This window comes from Natator depressus, chromosome 4, assembly GCF_965152275.1.
Source record: "Natator depressus isolate rNatDep1 chromosome 4, rNatDep2.hap1, whole genome shotgun sequence".
NCBI classification, from domain to species: domain Eukaryota; kingdom Metazoa; phylum Chordata; order Testudines; family Cheloniidae; genus Natator; species Natator depressus.
In genome coordinates this window covers 134,963,146-134,985,974 of record NC_134237.1, presented here as the reverse complement: position 1 = coordinate 134,985,974, position 22,829 = coordinate 134,963,146, and the positions used below count along the sequence as shown (strand labels likewise).

Below are 22,829 nucleotides of genomic sequence, written 5' to 3'. Positions count from 1 at the left end.
ATGACCCCTGTCCCTTTCAGAGACACTGACTTCCAGGATACACTCCCACATCCTATGTGACCTACATTCCATTTTCCTGGATGCATGACCTTGCATTTGATACTATTAAAACATATCTTGTTGAAATAAGCCCAGAAGGCGGAAGCTGACCTTCTGAAAAGATGACAGATCTGATAGGTATGGTGAGGAGTCAATAGTGGAGGACTTTGAAAATAAAGACAAGAGGTTTGTATTCAGTGCACTGGGAGAGGAGAAGCCACTAGAGGGATTTTGCATGATGTAGTCAGAGCAATGACGATGACCTTAGCAGCCACATATTGAATGGATATGAGGAGGCATCAAGGTCAGAGGAGGAGGAGGAAAATGGTGGCAGTCAAGCCTCGAGATGATCAGGGCTTGGACAAGTTTTGGCAATGTGGGCAGAGAGAAAAGGTCAGGTCTTGGAGATCCTGGGCAGGAAGAAGGGGCAAGAATTAGACATGGCCTGGTGCATGGGTCAAAATGGGGGGCTGAGTCAAAGATGCAGCCAAGATTATGGACCTAAGCAATAGGGATAATTAATGTATGCAGTATTGTTGTACCTGTGTCGGTCCCAGGCTATCAGAGAGACAAGGTAGGTGAGAGAAGATCTTTTACTGGAACAACTTCTGCTGGTGATACAGATAAGATTTTGAGCTTACACAGAGCTTGTCTTCAGGTGCAAGAAATTTACTCAGGGCATCACAGCTAACTACAAGATGGAACAGACTGTTTGGCATCAGTAATTAATATGTTTCAAGGGACCATTCAAGGCAAAGTGGCCCATTAACACTCCTCCAGTCATAGGGAGGCTGGGAGGGAAGCAGCTGAGAAGGGTTGTTAGTGGGTTATATATTGTTGTAATAAGTCATAAATCCAGTTTGTCTATTCAGTCCATGATTTTTAGTGTCTAGCAAAGAGATGAATTTACGCTCCCAGGCTCATCTTTTGAATGTGTTGTGCAGGTTTCCTTTAAGGATGAGGACTGATAGGTCAGATACAGAGTGACAGCTTTGTGAAAAGTGGTCACCCAGAGGTACAATGTTTTTGTTTGTTCTGGCAGGGTCTGGTGCTGCTTTGAGTTGGTGTGCTCTGGTCTGTGGGGAACTTGCTTCTGATGATGAGCTTGGAGAGGCTGGGAGGTTGTCTGAAGGCCAGAAGAGGATGTTCAGGAAAGATTTCTTTCAGGATGGGGTCCCCATCGAGTACGGGTTGTAGTTTAATGATATGCCTTATGGTTTCCAGTGTGGGGTGGTAGGTGACAACTAGGGGTGTGCGGTCAGAAGGGGTTTTATTTCTGTATCAAAGCAGGTTCAGGTAGAGTTGATGGCATTGGGTAAAATTTTCAGAAGCACCTAAGTAACTTGGAAAAAATTGTACCCATTGTTAGTGACAGAAATAGGGAGGTTTTGGCCACAATCAGGCTCACTTGATGGCGGGACATTCACAAGGAGATATGGCAAAAAGAGGGCAAGAGTTTCATTTGGACGGAGGAAGGTAAGTCTAGAGTACAGGGGCAGCTGCGCAAGTCAGGACCAGAGAGCTAGTTGTCAAGATCATGTTTGTGGATAAGATCACCCAGAGATGGAAGTAGATGGAGAAGAGGAAGGGGCCAAGGATAAAGCCCTGAGGAACTGTATCGAAAGAGGAACAGGAGAAGAGGATCCTGCACTGTACATGGCTCTTGAAGAAGTGATTTGAAAGACCAGAGGGAGAACTAGGAGAGGATGGAATCATGAAAGCCCAACGATGACAATTTCAAGAATAGTATTGTTTGGTGGTGTCACGGACACCCAGAGGGGTCAAAAAGGATGTGGCTGAAGTACTGGCCCTGACATTTAGCAGGGAAATGGGCCACTGGAGACCCTGGCGAGAGCTGTTTCACAGTGGGGAGAGTGTGCGCACGCTGGGGAAGCGGGGGTTGGGAGAGTGCAGAAGCCAGACGGAAGAAGATAAGGAATGGAATCTGAGGCCTGGAATTTAAGATCGCAGTTACAGATGGATGTATTAACTTATAATGCCACTATCATATTTTGTGCAGTATTCTCTATCACCACCTTGATACATCTTAACATGTCACTTTCCAAAAGGCATGTGATAAAAGGACAAATGATTTCACATACCTAATAACCTACCATGTTTCATTTCATTCTAAGCCTCCTAAAAGCAGCCTGTTTCCATATCCCTCTTTAAAGTGTCTAAAAATATTTAGTTATGTTGCTCACTGGAGAGAAAACAAGTGCACACTTTACAACCCTCTATCTTCTCTTTTCTAGCCCTATATAACACAAAAGATATGTAACTGCATGCAGAGTCCCTAGTTTTACTCCAAAACATGTTTCATGTCATGCCAGAACTGCATTCTTGACAAATGCTTAAAACTCCTTTATTTTGCTAGGAAATTTTTTTTCTCCACTCTGTTTTCACATCCCAAAGACACCTCTTGGCTTCATGAAGCTGATGCAAGTCAGTGCTGACAAGTGCGTGTAGCTGGTCACAGAGGATTAGAGACAGACTGTCCTTGTGTATTTTTAATTCTTTCTAGTTTTATCCTATATCTTCAAATGTCTCAGAATATCTTGGAACAGATTCTGAATTTGCATTACAGTGCTCTCTCAACAGAAGGTGATACAAAAGCATTTGGTTACAACCTGCAGTAAAATGTTTTTGCTATAAATCTGTGCTGTCCCTCCTAGCTGCCTGGAGGTTAGGTACCCTGGCATTACTTCTTTATAAAGGATTCAAGCCATTTATTTTCTCTTAAATAATCAAGTTTTCAGCATGCAGCACCTGATTTGTTTGAGGTAATTGCTGTGTCTTCAAAGAGCTTCCTCCTCACCTCCCCCTCCCTGGGGTTCAGCTTCTGCCATATGCTTTTCATCCAGATGTGAACCTTGACCAGGCAGAGATATTAGTTAGGTCTGGGTGATATTTGCACTGGAAGTAAAAATGATGTACAGCTGGGTATCATCTGCATCATGCTGGTAATGAGACCAGGGCATCTTAGAATTTCATACATGTCCATGTGCACATTAAAAAGAATGGGGAAAATCATCCTTGTGTGACTCCACAGGTGAGCTGTCCAGTTTCTGTAGGCATACTGAAATTAAAGATGGGGCCCATTTCAGAACTCACCTGCCAACCACTGCTGCATCTCAGAGGAGACAGTAACATGCCATGGTCTCAAAATGAAATACTGCAGAGAGATCCCAGACGACTACTATGGCTGTCCTTCCCTTATCCCGGGGCTGGAGGTGGCCATCCACCAGCACTGTCTGTCCCATGACCTGACCAGAACTCCGACAGTAAAGGGACTAAAATACTGGCAGTATTAGGAAGCAGCTAGGATTATCTTGCCTAAAAATGGGAGATTTTACATTGGACCATAGACTGCAAAGTCTGATGGGGCCAAAGATGGTTTCTTGAATTGGCCAGACTATGGCAGGTTTTCCTTTTCAAAAAAATGGTATGACAATCTGTCAGAAGAAGTCCCACTCTAGATACTCCTGGGCACATTTCACCAGATACAACAGGTATGGAACTGAATGGCAGATGGTGACTCAGCTTTCAGTGCCTTTTAGAGTGTCCCGCCCCAATGATGTGCCAAATACTGAAGTGTGTTTTCTGTCTTGAATTCAGTGGTGTTGTTAAAGACTGTATGAAGGTAATCCTCTGCAAGTAGTCATTCAGCTGTGAGGCAGTTGGGACTGAAAGTGATTTGCTATTTGGGAAAACACTGCAAGATGGAATTTAGCTACTGAAATGGAATCAGAACATAGCAGTGGTCATACTGGGTCGGACCAATGGTCCATCTATGTCAGCATCCTGTCTTTTGACAGTGGCCAGTGCCAGATGCTTCAGAGGGGGGTGAATAAAATGGCAGTTTTGAATGATCCATCTTTGTCATCCAGCCCCAACTTCTGGCAGTTGAAGGTTTAGCAACACCCTGAGCATAGGTCTGCATAAGAGAAAGGTCTCTTCTCTACTACGGCTGTAGCATAGTATATTTCTGTTAAAATTCTAACTGAATCTGACAGTTTCATAACACCATTGCTTCAGATTCCTTCTTTCCCACTTCATCTGATGCATATCAGAGAATCATGGTGCTCTGCAGTGGCTAGGAGATGGGGGGGAGGTGTGTTTATAGCAGTGGCCAGTGTCTGATCCTACCATCTGAAAGTTTTCATGCTCTGTGACCCAAAGATTGGGTAATGTTTTCATAGAAGTGGCTTTACTCCCAAGAAACCAGAAGAACTGCCATGTCTAGAGACAGAATAGAAAAATTTAAAACAAGATGGCAGACTACCAAACCTACAGCCATTCTGAGTGAAAACCCATTAGAAACTGTACATTCAAAGACCTAGAGACACTGAATTGATATTAATTACTTCTTTATTTTAATGGTTCATTTTTAAAAGATAGCCCTGATATGATGGTTTCTCTGGAACCAACAAAAAAAAGTTCTTGGGTGCTATCCCAAAGTCTAAAACTTAAAAACAAACTCTACACAACAAAGGAAACAGGATCACGGGGTGGAATTCTACCTAAATTCTAATCTCAGTCTGAAGACAACTGCCTCTTACTATGTAATATCTGATAAGTGACTTCACAAGGAAGGCCTGAAAATTGTACCACAGGCTGGGTTTAAATGAGTTTCCCGAAGTTTTACAACTGTTGAAAAAAAGGAAAACACAATGGCACAGACATACAGGCCACAACAAGGACTGAGACTGATGATGTTTTATAATGAAGCCCATTTTTCGTGAATTCTGATTCAGTGGAACAATTCTGTATATAATTGTGGCAGGGCCTGCTCACTCCCGCCTCTGCTTAAGTCTGCAAACAGCTCAGAGACAGTTTTGCTGGTAAAACATCTCAGGCAGTTTATTTACAATATTGGTTTCCACCACCCTATACACGATACAGCCTTAAGCCTACAGTGCTAGGGAGCCCAATGTGCCTGAAGAAAGCAGGGAAGAGCAATCTCTCTCCCCCGCTCTTTTCCTGCTTTCCCCCTTCCTTCCTGTGCTTTTTGTATTATCCTTCTAAGGGCCTAACTAGCCTCTTCATTCGCCTCAGCCCATCAATTAGACACAACTCTAAAGTAATCAGAGTTGCAGTGACCAGAGTGCTGGTTAAGCTGTTGTTACCCAGCATCCGGTCACAATAATAAGGAATTAAATTCCCAATTTGTTTCAATGAACTACAGTGCACTGCATTTTTCTTGTAGCATACTGTACACAATACAATTGTATATACTGTCTACAATAAAAACCACACTTTGAACGAGTAGAGCATCTTTCCCCTGAGGATCCAAGAGCACGTTATCAATATTAAGAGTATGGAAATGATAACTTGACTATATTATGGTTTCACTGAATACAGGGAAGTCAAATAAAGAGAGAAGAGAGGGACCTTTCAGAAAAAGAAAATGCTGACAAGCTGTCTATCAACCGTAATCACATTTGTAAACAGAATATAATAAACTTAGTGTAATGCTAAGATACCCCTTCACTTCCATTTGTGACTTAACAATGTCCCCACCCGCAAAGGATAACTTCACACCAGTGACATTTTCCATTTAAGCTCTCATTAAATGTCTCAGCTCCAGGTGGAACATGGTATATTTCTCAGCCTACATTCACTATAAATCCTGATAAACATTTTATTCAAGAAGCCAACAGGAAATTTGCCATTAAACTTTAGCTTTCTTTCTTGCCAAGAAGTTGAAGGGTGGGGGGAAAAAAAGATGATCTGTGCTAAATCTAGCTACCTTCGGAGAGCAGGTGAAGTTTCAATTATTTAAATTATATTAATGTGTACTGTTAATTTGTTTGAAAATATTAAGTGACATTATCATTAATGTCAAATCTCAAGTAATAGAAACAGCATGTTACATTTGACAGAAGAGGAAGGAGAAAAAATCATCATAAAGCAGGCTGTTGTATCAAATAATTAGAATGGGCAGTCTCAAATCTAGCAATGCTACTTTACTTACATACTTTACAGTGAAATCAAACCAAATGTGGATCCTTGAAGACATGCAGGAAAATAAGCACTTATCCAGAACTTTAGATTTTCAAAGCATGGTAAAAACTAATCCTCAGAACACCCATGAGATAACTACACATTATCCCCACATTGCAGATGGAGACGTAAGCAGATAAATGAAATGACTTACCAAGGGCAAACAGCAGAGACAAGATTAGAACTCAGAACCTCTAACTAACGATTCTGTGCTCATTCCTTAACACCCTGCTATCCTCTTTCTTCCCTTTAGCCCACTGCTTCACCAGAACAAAATTATAACTTTGCACTCCTATAGCACCTCCCATTTGAGTTCAAAAGTGCTTTATAGATATTTATGAATTTAGCCGTAAATTCCCTGCAAAAGAGAAGTATGACTATTCTTATTTAAAGACAAGGAAACAGAAGCACAGAGAGGCTGCACATGGCCACATAGGAAGTTTGTATAGTAATTCGGAATGCAACTCAGACTAACCTGCTCCAAGTCCTGTATTTTATGTGGAGACCCATCCTTTCCGATTATAGCGGCACTCCATCATATAAGCAAAGACATGATATGGCATGTAGCATCCCACATTGTCATATCTATTGTTTGTTTTCCTAGTCTTATACTTTTGGAATAACATAAGGTTGAGAGGAAATAACTATATATTTGCACTTTTAAAAATTAAAAATTTTAATTAAAAAAAAATATTTAAAAAAGTAAAGAGATCTGACTGACCGAAGGAGTAGCTCACAGGACTGGGTCTTATGATTCTACATGGCAGCCAATTAGCCAAGTGTTAGTAGATAAAGGTAGCATGTTTACATGTGCAACCCAGATTGCAAAATTAGAGCACTTTACTGAAAACAGCAAAAGTTAGTATGGTGAATAGTCATCACACGTTTATCAGAGACATACGTGTATGAAAAGTGCATTTCCAGTGTGCTGTGATGTACATTTCATATTCTGCATGCAATACAGGGAACATGGGAGCCTGGCTGGGATCCCCATAAAGTGGGAGGAAGAGCAATGTTATGGTAGCCTGGGTGCCTTTTTCAAAAGTGTACCCTTAACCCTCAGCTATTTCCCCCCCGCTTAGAATTACAATATACTCCCTCAAACCACTGATGTGGGCCTACAACTTTAAAGTGAGATTAGAGCCATTCTGCTACAGAGGCAGTTAGAGGCAGGAGCTAATTGTAGTTTAGCACTCCAGCAAAGGAGACGGGCTATAATAGCAAGTTTCTGATTTTCAAATTTCCGAACTGATTGGAAAAAAAACATTTCTGCTATACACTATTTTTATGCTTACAAACTCTGGAATCTGAGTTTCTGGAACACAATATGTTCACCTACCATACTTAGTGCATGACTTAAACTGCAGAACCAAGATAGCAACATAGGATAGCTTTTCATCAAAATGCTAATCAATGTGTTTTATTATATACCTCTGCAAACAGAAATCTATATGCTTAACTGAAGGTAAATACTGGATGTGTATGTCTAAGTACATGTAAGAGATGCACAAAAGTGGTAAAAAGTCATTTAGAGAACATTCAGTACTGTCATTTGACCTGCCTCTCTTCGTCGTGATGCCCAGCAACTTTGTTTAATCTTCCAAACCACGGCAGCTACCAGGAGCAAAGACAGGAAACAACTGTAGAGGAGAAAACACAAATACTTACTGTCTCCATTCAGAATATATCAGCATTTGAAAGCTATAACAAAATAAAGGCTAGTCCTCTGATGAAAAATGCTATAGCAGTGCAAAGTGCTTTGCAAACATTAAGTCTCATTAGGTACTATGTCCACTTTACAGAGAGATAAACAGGAGACACAAAAAGGTTATTAAAGTGACTTGCCCCCGGTCACACAGCAAGTCAAACAACAGAGCTGTGATTAGAATCCAGAAATTCTATTAGCCGTTTAAGACAATAAGAAGGCAAAAAGTGAATCATAAGGATAATGCCATACAGCAATCTTGAGCAATATTTATTTAAAATGAGAGGTTAGCTCAAAAAAGGAATAATTTAGGATTCAATATGTACATCGGACAAAACTAATATTTTTTCAAGCTTTAAGTGAAATTAACGTTAGCAAATTAAACTTTGATTATTGGAATTAGTTTTCAAACAAAGAGTCCATATCCCAGTGTTACAGATATTATCAGACCTTACTTTCATTAGTCTATATTGAATCCCAACAGGGAGGAACAGAGAGAGATGCACAATTTACATTAACTGTTAGCGCTTGCAACAACAAACGTTTGTTTTGCATTTTTCATCTCAGATGACATCTATTTTCCAATATAGCAGAATTTCCAAAAACACTTCCTCACATTTAATCTGAGGTATTCAATTTTGATTTTACTTTGGTCCACTGTAAAATCATATGAAAGTCACTTTTCTACAGTTATATAAGAAAAATTCAGACATAAAAGTACTTTTGAAGTTTATTTTATAGCACCTTATTGGTCCTACGCTTAATTGTGATATATTTTATTTATTTTTTCAAGTACAGAAACAACATGCCCCACTCCCAAACCAGGAAGACATTTAGATTAATTTCTTGCCCTCAGGACAAAGAAATGCACACACATACAGTGGTGAGCTGGAGCCGGTTCCCACCGGTTCGCTAGAACCGGTCGTTAAATTTAGAAGCCCGTTTAGAACTGGTTGCCCCGCGAGGGAGAACCGGTTCTAAAAGGGCTTCTAAATTTAACCAGCCAAAAGTGGCGCCTTAGGCGCAGACTCTATGGGTGCTCCAGCCCTGGAGCACCTAAGGGGAAAATTTGGTGGGTGCAGAGCACCCACCGGCAGCTCCCCTCCCCACCACACCCCACCCCTTGCCCGGCCCTTGCCCCGGTCCCAGCCCACCTCCGCTCTGCCTCCGCCTCGTCCCCTGAACGCGCCGCCCCGCTCTGCTTCTCCGCGCAGGAGGCCGGGGCAGGCTGAGAAGCAGGCGGCGGCTTCACACTCAGGCCCAGGGAGGCAGGGGGGGAGCGAGGAGGGCTGCCCGCGCCGCAGCAGGTAACCCGTGGGGGAGGGAAGGGGGGGGCCACGCAGGGGAACCGTTCCCCCCCCCCCCCAAGCTCACCTCCGCCATCCTCGGCCTGAGCGGGAAGCTGCCGCCAGCTTCTCAGCCCTCCCCGGCTTCCCGCTGAACAGCTGATTCGCGGGAAGCCCGGGGCGGAGAAGCAGAGTGGGGCGGTGCGTTCAGGGGAGGAGGAGGAGGAACGGAGATGAGGTGAGCTGGGGCCGGGTGCGGGGCAGGGAGCTGCCGGTGGGTGCTCTGCACCCACCAAATTTTCCTCGTGGGTGCTCCAGCCCCGGAGCACCCAGGGAGTCGGCGCCTAAGGCGTCACTTTTGATGTGATCAGTGGGGGAGCGGCCACTCCCCCTGCTCCCCCTCAGCTACGCTCCCCTGCCCCTAGGAGCCAGAGGGACCTGCCAGATGCTTCCTGGGAGCTGCCCCAGGTAAGCACCTCCGGGACTCCCCACCTCACCCCCCGGCAGGTGCCTCTGGCTCTTAGGGATGGGATGGGCACCCACTACGGTGGACCATGAGACCCTCCTGCCCAGTTCTGGGGGCAGACAGGGGAGGGGGGTGGATGGGACAGGGGTCCGGGAGGCGGGGTGTCAAGGAATGCGAGGGGGGGGGTTGGATGGGGCAGGAGTCCCGGGGGGCGGGGGTGGGCAACGACCCCCTCGTGGGGTGAGGAGGGAACCTGTTAAGATTTTGGCGTCTCATCACTGCACACATACAACTGTTGATTTATGATTTTATAGCTTCCGTTTCCCCTTTCTTTCAGAAAATAATCTACTGATATATTTAGTGAAGTGTAAGAACAGAATCTGCATTACCCGTAAATGGCATTTCTCCCATGAACTAGGTTAGATTTTGACTAGCTGAATTTTTGCATACATCACACTTGAACAGGCACAAGTAAATGATGGAATAGCAATCTTTTTGAACTCCAGAGGTTGTCCTGAGGCTGCAGTTAGCTTCCCCAGCATGAATGCCACAACACTTATTGAATGGTTTGGTAAGCTTTTTCCTCCTTAACAAGTTTCCCATTCCCAAAGAACCCTGAAGGCTCTCTGCAGGCACAGCATCCACTTTATCACAGAGGCCTACCCACACTAGGACTCCCTGCAAAGAGAAATAAACAAAGGAGCATCCAACCAAAAATGGTGGAACTGAGACAACATGCTGAATCTTCACTCTTCTATAATGCTGCTTATTGTTATATCCTATCCCCAATCCTCCAGTTGTACGCTGGATGTTTAGACTACAGTCCTGGGGGTCAAATATCTTTTATCCTTCCTGTCCACAACACCTAATACAGACACTAAGTAAATAATATCCAAAGGTCTGCATGATACGTCTCAAGACTGTGTCTAGGCCAAAGCAAAGTCTGTATACTAACTGTAGTTGCCTGTCAGGCCATCGGGCTAAAGTTCTGGTTCCAACAGCAACTTTCAGCTGAAAGCAAATGTATGGAACTTGGCTTATGGAGAACAGCTACTGTCATAGATTTCCTGATTTTGCCATTACCCTCGATATCGTTCATTTCCCAAGGAAAAGAGATCTAGAGTTTTAGACAGTTCAGCAGCTCTTGACTGTCAGGACTGGGCCAGTCCCCTCAGATGGATTTTCTTTGAAGTCCTAACTGATCTTTTCAGAAAATTTCTCTTGGAAATGAGGGACATAGTGAAGGACTGTCTACACTGTGTAATGCAGAGCATAATTGGGGAAGCTAACAAGAGCCTCACAAGAATGTAGGTTGGGGCTAGGAGATTATGCCATTCCTTTAATTGCTCACATCTGTTAAACATTATTAATGGAACCCATATTTAAAAGCTCATTTGTCCAGTTAGAAAAAAACAAAAAAAACCCAATTGTGAATTAATTGGATGATCACTGTCATACAACAACAATCTCTAGAAGACTGAAGCATTTTTTAGAACTGTACATGCCGGTTTTCTCTTTTGCCCTTTTCTATATCACAGCTCCCCTTTTGTTTTCATTGCTGACATCATAGAAGATTAGGTTGGAAGAGACCACAGGAGGTCATCTAGTCCAAACCCCTGCTCAAAGCAGGACGAAGTCCAACTAAATCATCCCATCCAGGGCTTTGTCAAGCCGGGCCTTAAAAACCTCTAAGGATGGAGATTCCACCACCTCCCTAGGTAACCCATTCCAGTATTCACCATCCTCCTAGTGAAATACTGTTTCCTAATATCCCACCTAGACCTTCCCCACTGCAACTTGAGACCATTGCTTCTTGTTCTGTCATCTGCCACTGCTGAGAATAGTCGAGCTCCATCCTCTTTGGAACCCCCCTTCAGGTACTTGAAGGCTGCTATCAAATTCCCCATCACTCTTCTCTTCTGCAGACTAAATAATCCCAGTTCCCTCAGCCTCTCCTCGTAAATCATGTGCCCCAGCCCCTAATCATTTTCGTTGCCCTCTGCTGGACTCTCTCCAATTTGTCCACATCCCTTCTGTAGTGGGGGAACCAAAACTGGACACAATCCTGCAGGTGTGGCCTCACCAGTGCCGAATAGAGGGGAATAATCACTTCCCTCGATCTGCTGGCAGTGCTCCTACTAATACAGCCCAATATGCCAATATCATAACCAAGACTATTAGAGAAAAGTATAAATAAAAATTTAAAATTAGGACTAGTTATCTGATTTTTCTAAAACATTTTAAATGCTACACTACATTTTGCAGAGGAACAACACTGATAAGCTCTTTGTACTGTCACAAGGAGGCAGCAAATACATGTGAAAGATATAAAGCCAATAAGGAAACACATATTCCCCCCCACTGCACCTTTCAGCAGCACGCCTAAAGGAGTAAAATGCAGTGTTTACTTGGTACACTAAAGGATGTCATTTAATGGCGAAGCCGCAGGACCAAACTGAAAGCAAGATCTCTTGGGTTTACTCAGAGTAAAATAGTCTGTAATAGGTACCAGCATTATACTGTGATTCGGAGAGGTCTGCTTTCTGCCAACATTCCCGTTTCTTCCACCTGCTCACAAGCAACACCAGAAACACTGAACTAATGGACAGTATTCTCCAGCATTATTAACATGCGTCAGTCATGTGTATGCACCACAGAGTCACTGCTCTCGGCACTTCAACACAATGCTGCTGGCTTGCTTTCACACACGTGGCCATAATGTTCTGTATTCCACTCTCATTGTGAACTAAGATCATTCAACAATTTCAAAATGCCCTTATTTCAAACAAACAAAAACCAACTAACTCTCCCTGTGGGACTTACTCCAGCCTCCTTCTAGCCTTAGCTCTGTCGACTCCACTCCCTTCTATCTCTGTTCGTCTAGCACCAGCCTCTTCTGTCCTGCAACACAATCTGGCCACTGCTGGTTTAGGTCTTCTCTTTGCAGCTCCTGCCACCCTGAACAGCACCTCTTCTCCATCTTTTCTCCACCCACCTACATCCCTTAAAGAGGAGCACAGGAGGGATATTATTCTGCAGTAAAAGCCACAGCGCATTTTGAACGCTATTGAAAAAATAAGGCGAGACTGTATGTTTATCACCGGTACCTGACCCACCAATGCTGCCCACTCTGAGAACACTGAAAATAATGATGTTGAACCCAGTTTAAGACAAGTTCAATTTTTCAAATTGAGGAGAGCAAAAGAGAAAATTGAGGCAATAGCTAAGTGTCAGACAATGACAGGTTTCAGAGCAGCAGCCGTGTTAGTCTGTATTCGCAGAAAGAATAGGAGTACTTGTGGCACCTTAGAGACTAACCAATTTATTTGAGCATAAGCTTTCGTGAGCTACAGCTCACTTCATCGGATGCATAAAGTGGAAAGTCCAGTGAGGAGATTTTATATACACACAGACCATGAAAAAATATACATTGTAAGGAGAGTGATCACTTAAGATGAGCTATTACCAGCAGGAGAATGGGGTGGGGGGAGAGAAAACCTTTTGAAGTGATAATCAAGGTGGGCCATTTCCAATACATTTCCAGGAGTTAACAAGAACGTCTGAGAAACAGTGGGGGGGGGGGGGGGGAAATAAACAAGGGGAAATAGTTTCACTTAGTATAATGACTCAACCTCTCCCAGTCTCTATTCAAGCCTAAGTTAATTGTATCCAATTTGCAAATTAATTGCAATTCAGCAGTCTCTCGTTGGAGTCTGTTTTCCAAGTTTTTTTTGTTGAAGGATAGTCACTTTGAGATCAGAAATCTAGTGACCAGAGAGATTGAAGTGTTCTCAGACTGGTTTATGAATGTTATAATTCTTGACATCTGATTTGTGTCCATTTATTCTTTTACGTAGAGACTGCCCAGTTTGCCCAATGTACATGGCAGAGTGGCATTGCTGGCACATGATGGCATATATCACATTGGTAGATGTGCAGGTGAACGAGCCTCTGATAGTGTGGCTGATGTGATTAGGCCCTATGATGGTGTCCCCTGAATAGATATGTGGACACAGTTGGCAACGGTCTTTGTGGCAAGGATAGGTTCCTGGGTTAGCGGTTCTGTTCTGTGGTGTGTGGCTGCTGGTGAGTATTTGCTTCAGGTTGGGGAGCTGTTTGTAGGCAAGGACTGGCCTGTCTCCCAAGATTTGTGAGAGTGATGGGTCATCCTTCAGGATAGGTTGTAGATCCTTGATAATGCGTTGGAGAGGTTTTAGTTGGGGGCTGAAGGTGATGGCTAGTGGCGTTCTGTTATTTTCTTTGTTGGGCCTGTCCTGCAGTAGGTGACTTCTGGGAACTCTTCTGGCTCTGTCAATCTGTTTCTTCACTTCAGCAGGTGAGTACTGTAGTTGCAAGAATGCTTGATAGAGATCTTGTAGGTGTTTGTCTCTGTCTGAGGGGTTGGAGCAAATGTGGTTGTATCGTAGAGCTTGGCTGTAGACAAATGGATTGTGTGGTGTGGTCTGGGTGAAAGCTGGAGGCATGTAGGTAGGAATAGCGGTCAGTAGGTTTCCGGTATACGGTGGCGTTTATGTGACCATCGCTTATTAGCACTGTAGTGTCCAGGAAGTGGATCTCTTGTGTGGACCGGTCCAGGCTGAGGTTGATGGTGGGATGGAAATTGTTGAAATTATGGTGGAATTCCTCAAGGGCTTCTTTTCCATGGGTCCAGATGATGAAGATGTTATCAGTATAACGCAAGTAGAGTAGGGGCATTAGGGGATGAGAGCTGAGGAAGCGTTGTTCTAAGTCAGCCATAAAAATGTTGGCATGCTGTGGGGCCATGTGGGTATAAAATCTCCTCACTGTACTTTCCACTTTATGCATCCGATGAAGTGAGCTGTAGCTCACGAAAGCTTATGCTCAGATAAATTGGTTAGTCTCTAAGGTGCCACAAGTACTCCTTTCCTTTCCTTTTTGTAAGACAATGGTAACTGAGCTATTGAAAGACAACCACTGGGGTTTTTTTTTAGCCTCTATGGGGTGAAAAGTAAGACCCATGCTCAGGACTAGATCTTAGCACATTTAATTGCAAGTCTATTTTTAACTCTTATCTACAGCAAGAACAGAAAAAAAATCGTCATGCTTTATATTAAGGGTACACTTATAGTTTATAAAGGGTTAATAAATGATTAATAGATGTTATAAGGATATTACATGAGTTGTGCGTGTTAGACGCTTATAGGCACATCAGAAGAAGGCGTTACAGAAGGTTATAAGTAACTTATTGACTGCTAGAATCAATTTGATTAACCATTTAAGTGTCTATAATTTATTAACTTCTTATAATCCATAAGTGTATCCTTAAAATAAATTCTGACTAAAACCTCAAACATCCCAGCTGCCTCTCCACCTCTTTCGCTGACCTTCTTTCTGACAGTTTCCTTGCACTCTTAAGTGTCCTTAAAATTCTTATAACTAGTAAGTTTTCATTTTTACTTGACACTGGAGAGGAAGACACTGTAAGAGGAATCCTGACAACGAGAGGAGAAAATCCAGCTGGCACATTAAGGCCCAAATGACTGAACCACCCTACGATATTTATCAACATTAGAATGGCTAGTAAAAATGACAGTTTTAAATTTCAAAATATACTGCAGCTTTGGCTCTAATATGCCTTAGCGTGTGAAAGTCAATTTGTAATTTCTGAAAGCAGCAAGATGATTACTAGAAAAACATTTCAAATTATTCTGATGAAGTGGAAACTATTTAAGTCCTATCTGAAAGTAACTTTTAATGTGTGGAGAGTTATAGGTCACATTTTAGCTGTTCCAGGCATTAAAATCCAAACAAGATAGAACCAATACATAAAGCCTGAGTGGTTGACTGTATAATGATGCTAGGCTAAACAGATTGGTTAAACAGCTTCTTTAGTAATGTGTGCATTGACACTGCACAGCTGGTATTTGTTGAACTGCTACCTGATGCTAATAGCAAAGGAGGGAAGGACCTAATTTACAGATTAATGAACTTTCCTTATTGTGGAAGACACCATAAGGGTTTAACAAACCATCACCCACTTCATCTTGAACATTTGCCATTATAACAGAGTTACAGTCTGGTACACTCTTGAATTTTATCATTCTCAGCAGGATGACCGAATCAAAAATACCTTTTGGGTAGGAAATTGTTTCATCCTCTTTGACCTCGCTCAGAAAACACACTGGCCATTTGAACTTTGAAAAGGGTAGTTAAACCTACTTGCAAAGTCCCCCTAGTAAAATGAGAACGATTCTGCAATATCTAGGAAAGGTACCAACCTTATTTATAGTTAATGACTGAAATAGATTTACATGAGTGGCAGCACACAGGAGAAGCAGCCACGAAAAGCCTGCCCCTTTATTCACAGCCTGAGCAGAATGTCCCAGTGCCAGTGCTGCTGCTCTTCCGCCCATGATACCAGAGAGTAGACTGGTATCCTTCCCCACATACAAGGATTTTCCCCAGGAAAAATATCAGTCCTAGCTAAATATTTATAAAATATTACTATAAATTTATCCTTCTTTCATCTAGTGTCTTGTCTTTCCATCTCAAATTTCTCCCATTACATGCAAGATCAATACATGCTACATCCATCACTGGCAATTTTAAAATCAAGATTGGATGTTTGACTTGAAGATCTGCTCTAGGAATTTATTTTGGGGAACTTCTCTGGAGGTCAGACTAGAAAAATCACAATGGTTCTTTCTAGCCTTGGAATCTATGAAAACCTGAAACGCTGCCACTTCCAGAATGGACACAGCATCTGTTAGTGCACAGCAGCTCTATCCAATTTAAAGAAGTGAAGATAATCAGTTGAATTCGGTGGGATTCTGGCATTTGTGAGGATTACTATGAAAGAGCACACTCTCAAATCGGAAGGAGAGAGAGCAGTGACTGTGGGAGAACAAGTCCATAACATGCTTACACTGAAAGCTGCCGAATGTGTGTCACCTGGGAGAACACCTCCTGCTTACGGGACAATTCCACTGTGATTAGTTTTCTTTTTAGATGAAGGATGCCCAAGTTGTGAATCTGTGTCATCTACAAAATAGAGCTTTGAACTTCTGCCTCCTCCCACCAGTTATGTAGTTATGAAACTGCACTGCTGTAGAATTAATGGACCAGGAGGTGGTTCTCTCTGGAGCTAGATACCAACCTGAGGAATCCCAGCTTGCTGCCCTTAGGCCCAGTAAGTGTCTCCTCTTCTTCTAGGGAGGACCACATCTATTATGTGATTATTGCTATTTGAAGTGCAGTAGTGCCTATGGCCTCATTCATAGGGGTGTGCCTCATTGTGCTAGGTACTGTACAAACAAAACTTCAAACTTTCAGCCATTGGATCATCTTATACTCTTCTCTACTAGATTGAAGAGCCCATTATTAAATATTTTGTTCCGCATGTAGAAACTTCTAAACTCTAATCAAGTCACTCCTTAACCGTCTCTTTATTAAGTTAACTAGATCAAGCTTCTTGAGTCTATCACTATAAGACGGGTTTTCTAATCCTCTACTAGTTTTCATGGATCTTCTCTGAACCCTCTCCAATTTATCAACATCCTTCTTGAATTGTGGACACTAGAACTCGACACAGTGTTCCAGCAGCGGTCACACTAGTGTCAAATAAAGTAACCTCTCTACTCCTACTCGAGATTCTCCTGTTTACATATGCCAGGAACGCATCAGCTCTTCTGGCCACTGCATTACACTGGGAGTTCATGTTCAGCTGATTATCCACCATGACCCCCAAATCCTTATCAGTGTCACTGATTCCAGGTTAGAGTCCCTCATCCCGTAAATATGACCTGCATTCTTTGGTCCTAGGTGTATACATTTACATTTAGCCACATAAAATGCATATTGTTTGCCTGCACCTAATTTATCAAATGATCCAGATCACTCTGACTCAGTGACCTGTCCTCTTCATTGTTTATGGTCCCTCCCAAATCAATATTTGTCTCATCTACTAACTTTATCAGTGATGATTTTGTGTTGTGTTCCAGGTCATTGATAAAGACATTAAATAGTATAGGGTTAAGAACCAATCACCCACTAGAAACACACCCATTTGATGATGATTCCCCATTTACAATTACATTGAGACCTATCAGTTAGCCAGTCTTTAATTCATTTAAGTAGTGCCATATTAATTTTATATTTAGTTTTTTAATAAAAATGTCATGCCGGACCAAGTCAAATGCCTTAGAGAAGTCTAAGCATATTACATCAGCACTATTATCTTTATCAGTCAAACTTGTAATCTCTTAAAAAAAGGTATCAAGTTAGACAGGATCTATTTTCTACAAACCCATGTTCATTTGCATAAATTACCCTCCTTTAGTTCTTTATTGAGTCCCATATCAGCTGCTTCATTATCTTGCTTGGGATCAATGTCAGGCTGACAGGCCTATAACAACCTGGGTAATCCCATTTACCCTTTTTTAAAAATTGGCATAACATTAGCTTTCTTCCAGTCTTCTGGAACTTCCCCAGTGCTCCTACAGCTGCCTTCACTTCCCGCCTAAATCAGGTTGGTTTTTTTATCCAGCACACCCTTCTCTCTCAATTGTGGCTTCTAGGGCACCTCGTAAAGTGTTCTTAAATGATTCCCAATTATCAGTCACATTTTTCTGACTGAATTCTTCCTACTAGTTGATTTTGCTCATAATTGGTTTCCAGTTTGGTGGAATTGGCCCTATTAAAGCCTTGAGTGTATATACATATATTACTCATCTGGACTTTATTCTGCTTACATACTATAAATGTGGTCAAGTCATGATCACTTGTACCTAAGCTACCATTGATTTTTAGTTCTGTGATCAGTTCCTCTTTATCTGTTAGGAGAAGTTCTAATATAGACAAAATTCCCCAGTGTTGGCTGTAACACTTTTTGAATTTGGAAACAGTCATCCATTATGTTTAAAAATTCCAAGGATGTTTTAGTACTGGCAGCATGAGACCTCCCGCTTATGGTACCCAAATTGAAGTCCCCCATGATAATGCAGCAATTTTCCTACACATTGTAGATAGGTGCTGGTCTCAGCTCACCCACTACGTATTTTTTCTTTATAGGCTTTGCTGCAGAGGAAGAGTTTTAAGAAGATATCTGAAGGAGGATAGTAAGGTAGTTTGCAGAACCTTACAAGGAATAATTCCCATGCATGAGGGACAACATAGGAGAAAGGATGAACACACTTGTTAAATTTTCAAACAAGTGGAAGGGGGTGATGGAGGCTTGCATTCTAGGCTGATCAGAGGTAGGAACTGACCTCTCAACAGCATATGAGAAATGATAGGTAGGGTAGAAATGCTGCGGTGGGCCTTGCATGGGAAGATAAACAGTTTGTGTTTGATGTAATGGAAAGATGTAAAGAGGGATGTGATGTGGTCAGCCATGAGCCAGGAAAGTTTAGTTTTGCAGCAGGATTCTGAATGAGTACCTATGGGATAAGACTGCATTTGTCAAACCAGAGAAGAGGATGTTACACAGTAGTTGAAACATGAGGTGAGCGGAGGTTGGAAAAGAGTTTCAGCTGTGTGGATGGAGAGGAAAGGCTGTTTTCTTAGAAATATTGTGCAGCAAGAATAGAAAGATTTGGAGATAGACTGAATGTGAGGATCTAAAGTGGGGTCCATGTTGAAGATGATGCCAAGGTCATGAGACTCAATGACAAGGAGGAATATCACATTACCGACAGTGACTCAAAAAGGAAAGGGTGTATGTAGAGATTAAGAACTCTGTTTTGGCCAGCTGACCTGAAGCTGATAGCTGGGCATTCGAAAGGTGGTGGTCTGAAAGGCAGGCAGAGATTTTAGTTTGGACAGGAAATTGTTCTGGTGTGAAGAGGTAGATCTGAAAGTCATCAGCACTAGAGACTATTAGTTGTGAATGGATTGCCCAGAGACAATGTGTAGTGGGAGAAGAGGACCAAGAACAGAATTGTGTGGGCAATTCCCACTAAAGGTTTGAGATGGATGAGGAGGATTGGCCAAATGACATACTGAAGGAATGATCAGAGAGGTAGGAGAATTTGAGGAGGACTGAATCTCAAAAGATGAGGTAGGACAAATTCCAAGAAAAAGAATGTGACTGACGTGTCAAAGGTGGCTAACAGAAAGATGTCAGACTAGTGAGAGCAGTTTCAGTGGAGTGCAAAGGGCAGAAGCTGGATGGGAATGAGTCTAAGATGGAACTGGAGGAGAGGAACACCAGACAATAATGTTGGCAGTGTGCGCAATGAATGCAGAGATGAAAGGGAGAAGGGAGATGCTGCAGTAGATGGAGACAAGTGGGGTCAAGGATTTTTGTTGTTGTTACTATGTGAGAGATTAAAGCATGTTTGTATTAAAAGGGTAAGAATCAGAGGAAGAAGAGAGGGTAAGGAGGGGATGAAAGTGGGATGAGGGAGATGAGATGGCATGGGGTCATTAGAGCAAATGGAAGGGCTAGCAGGAGCCCAGATGAGAAACTTCTGTGCCTATGACAGCAGGGGAGGAGAGAAAGTGTGAAAAAGATTTACATGCATTTCCTTGCCTCAGGTTCCTCACCAGCCAAAGTTAACAATGCTCTTTTGTATTTGTTACAGGAGAGACGTGCTTACAACCTTGTCAGCAGATAATGGATTCCACAGCCACAAAGAGGCATTCCATGATAAAACAAGTTTCATAACTTTATAACATCAGCCAGAATTCATAAGTTGTATGGACAGATTTTCCAGATCTGGGAAGATCTTGTCTTTTGTTCAATATCTTCATAAATGATCTGGAGGATGGTGTGGATTGCACTCTTAGCAAATTTGCGGATGATACTAAACTGGGAGGAGTGGTAGATACGTTGGAGGGCAGAGATAGGATACAGAGGGACCTGGACAAATTGGAGGATTGGGCCAAAAGAAACCTGATGAGGTTCAATAAGGATAAATGCAGGGTCCTGCACTGAGGATGGAAGAACCCAATGCACAGCTACAGACTAGGGACCGAATGGCTAGGCAGCAGTTCTGCGGAAAACGACCTAGGGGTTACAGTGGACGAGAAGCTGGATATGAGTCAGCAGTGTGCCCTTGTTGCCAAGAAGGCCAATGGCATTTTGGGATGTATAAGTAGGGGCATAGCCAGCAGATCGAGGGACGTGATTGTTCCCCTCTATTCGACACTGGTGAGGCCTCATCTGGAGTACTGTGTCCAGTTTTGGGCCCCACACTACAAGAAGGATGTGGATAAATTGGAGAGAGTCCAGCGAAGGGCAACAAAAATGATTAGGGGTCTGGAACACATGACTTATGAGGAGAGGCTGAGGGAACTGGGATTGTTTAGTCTGCGGAAGAGAAGAATGAGGGGGGATTTGATAGCTGCTTTCAACTACCTGAGAGGTGGTTCCAAAGAGGATGGTTCTAGACTATTCTCAGTGGTAGCAGATGACAGGACAAGGAGTAATGGTCTCAAGTTGCAGTGGGGGAGGTTTAGGTTGGATATTAGGAAAAACTTTTTCACTAGGAGGGTGGTGAAACACTGGAATGCGTTACCTAGGGAGGTGGTAGAATCTCCTTCCTTAGAAGTTTTTAAGGTCAGGCTTGACAAAGCCCTGGCTGGGATGATTTAATTGGGGATTGGTCCTGCTTTGAACAGGGGGTTGGACTAGATGACCTCCTGAGGTCCCTTCCAACCCTGATATTCTATGATTCTATGATTGTCATATTTCAATTTGAAGAGATCAGTAAGATCCTGTTGAGAGACAAAACTGGGGGTAGGGGAGTGAGTTTGAGGAACGAGTCAAAGGTGGTAAAAAACTGGTTGGGATTATAGGCACGGAATTCAAAGAGAGTGAGAAGCAGTGTGACTTGGCTCTGAAGATGGTAGAACCAAAAGGAAGAGAGAACAAATTTGTAGTGGAGGAAGTCAGCATGGTCATGAGATTTCTGCCAGACACATGACTGCGCAAGAGCAGGAGTGAAGGAAATGGATATTTGAAGTGAATCGGAGCTGGGAGCGGCAGCGTGGCCCTTACAATAGGAAAGAGGAGTCAAGGAGTCAAGGGTGAAGGAGAAGTTAGAGTAATGGAGGTCAGCTCCTGAACTGCATAGGTTTGACTGCTTTGTCAGAACTTGTGGGGTTGGGAAACACACAGAGAAGCCTCACTGCTTTATCTCAAATGTTCTATGCTAATGACTGCCACTTGTCTCTATCATGTGTGGGGATTGACTTCATACTGTTAGGAGAATCTGCTTCTCTCACCTGTGGGATTCAAGTCTGTGCAAGACACAAGGTGGTTAAGGTGCTGAGCATAGCGATGGACCGTGTCTGACAGAGACTAGAATCATACAATATCAGGGTTGGAAGGGACCTCAGGAGGTCATCTAGTCCAACCCCGCCCCAGCCAAGAGAGACTGCACTTTGGGAGGGAACGACATGTTTGGCTGCATATGCAGGTGAGAAGTCTTCTGAGATGATACTAGGGAGATTTGGCTTCAGATTGTTCATGAATCAGTGTGCCTATATTATTTTTAGAGTCTCGTTGGTTGCTGTTACTGATGCGTCTAGAAATAATGACCAGAGCGACATGAGCTCAGCTGTTTCTCAGAAAAATGGATTTGAGATTGGATTTTGTGTGATCTTTATAAATAGTAACATATAGTGATAGGCACTATAAAATACGTCAATGGATAAGCAAAGAATATCAAAGAAAACATCTACTGCAAGACTCCAGGAGATCTGAATTATTGTAATGTGACATATTCCTGCTTTCCAAAACAATTGGGAAATGCTTACAATAAGCAGACCACTATATAGTACATAAAAGTGTCTCCTCAGCTACTGTGCCACTATACACACTACTTCCCCAATGGTGATTCCTGAAATTAAAATCAAATTAGCCACTTCCTCAAAACAAAATAAGCAGAATTATATATGGATAATCACTTACATAGCAACATAAATTTATATGGAGCTTTACAAACAAATAAAAACACAATCCCTTCCCTAAAGATTTCAAATCCGTGAAAAGACACAGAATGCCAGCTCAAGAAAGAGAAGACTATGATGAAACTGGGAGAAATGGTAGCAAATATCCCTGGAACCAGCAGGCTTTAAGGAGGGATCATAGGACTGGAAGGAACCTCGCGAGGTCATCTAGTCCAGTCCCCTGCACTCATGGCAGGACTAAGGATTATCTAGATCATCCCTGACAGGTGTTTGTCTAACCAGCTATTAAAAATCTCCAATGATGGAGATTCCACAACCTCCCTTGGCAATTTATTCCAGTGCTTAACCACCCTGACAGTTAGGAAATTTTTCCTAATGTCCAACCTAAACCTCCCTTGCTGCAATTTAAACCCATTGCTTCTTGTCCTAC

General features: G+C 42.7%; 1 protein-coding gene across 2 annotated transcripts in view; it reads right to left on the bottom strand.

The window, feature by feature from the left end:
* The window catches only part of ATRN (attractin), a 265,369-nt gene that overhangs the window by 43,762 nt on the left and 198,778 nt on the right, over positions 1-22,829 (bottom strand). Inside the window, exon 26 of one of the 2 annotated variants that reach the window (XR_012639386.1) lies at positions 7,603-7,685. Coding sequence is in view for 1 of the 2 variants with exons in the window: in XM_074951939.1 (XP_074808040.1) it covers positions 7,607-7,685 (79 nt within the window). In the remaining variant the exon portion in view is untranslated. The remainder of the gene's footprint in view (positions 1-7,602; positions 7,686-22,829) is intronic. The other variant, XM_074951939.1, reaches the window with a different exon arrangement.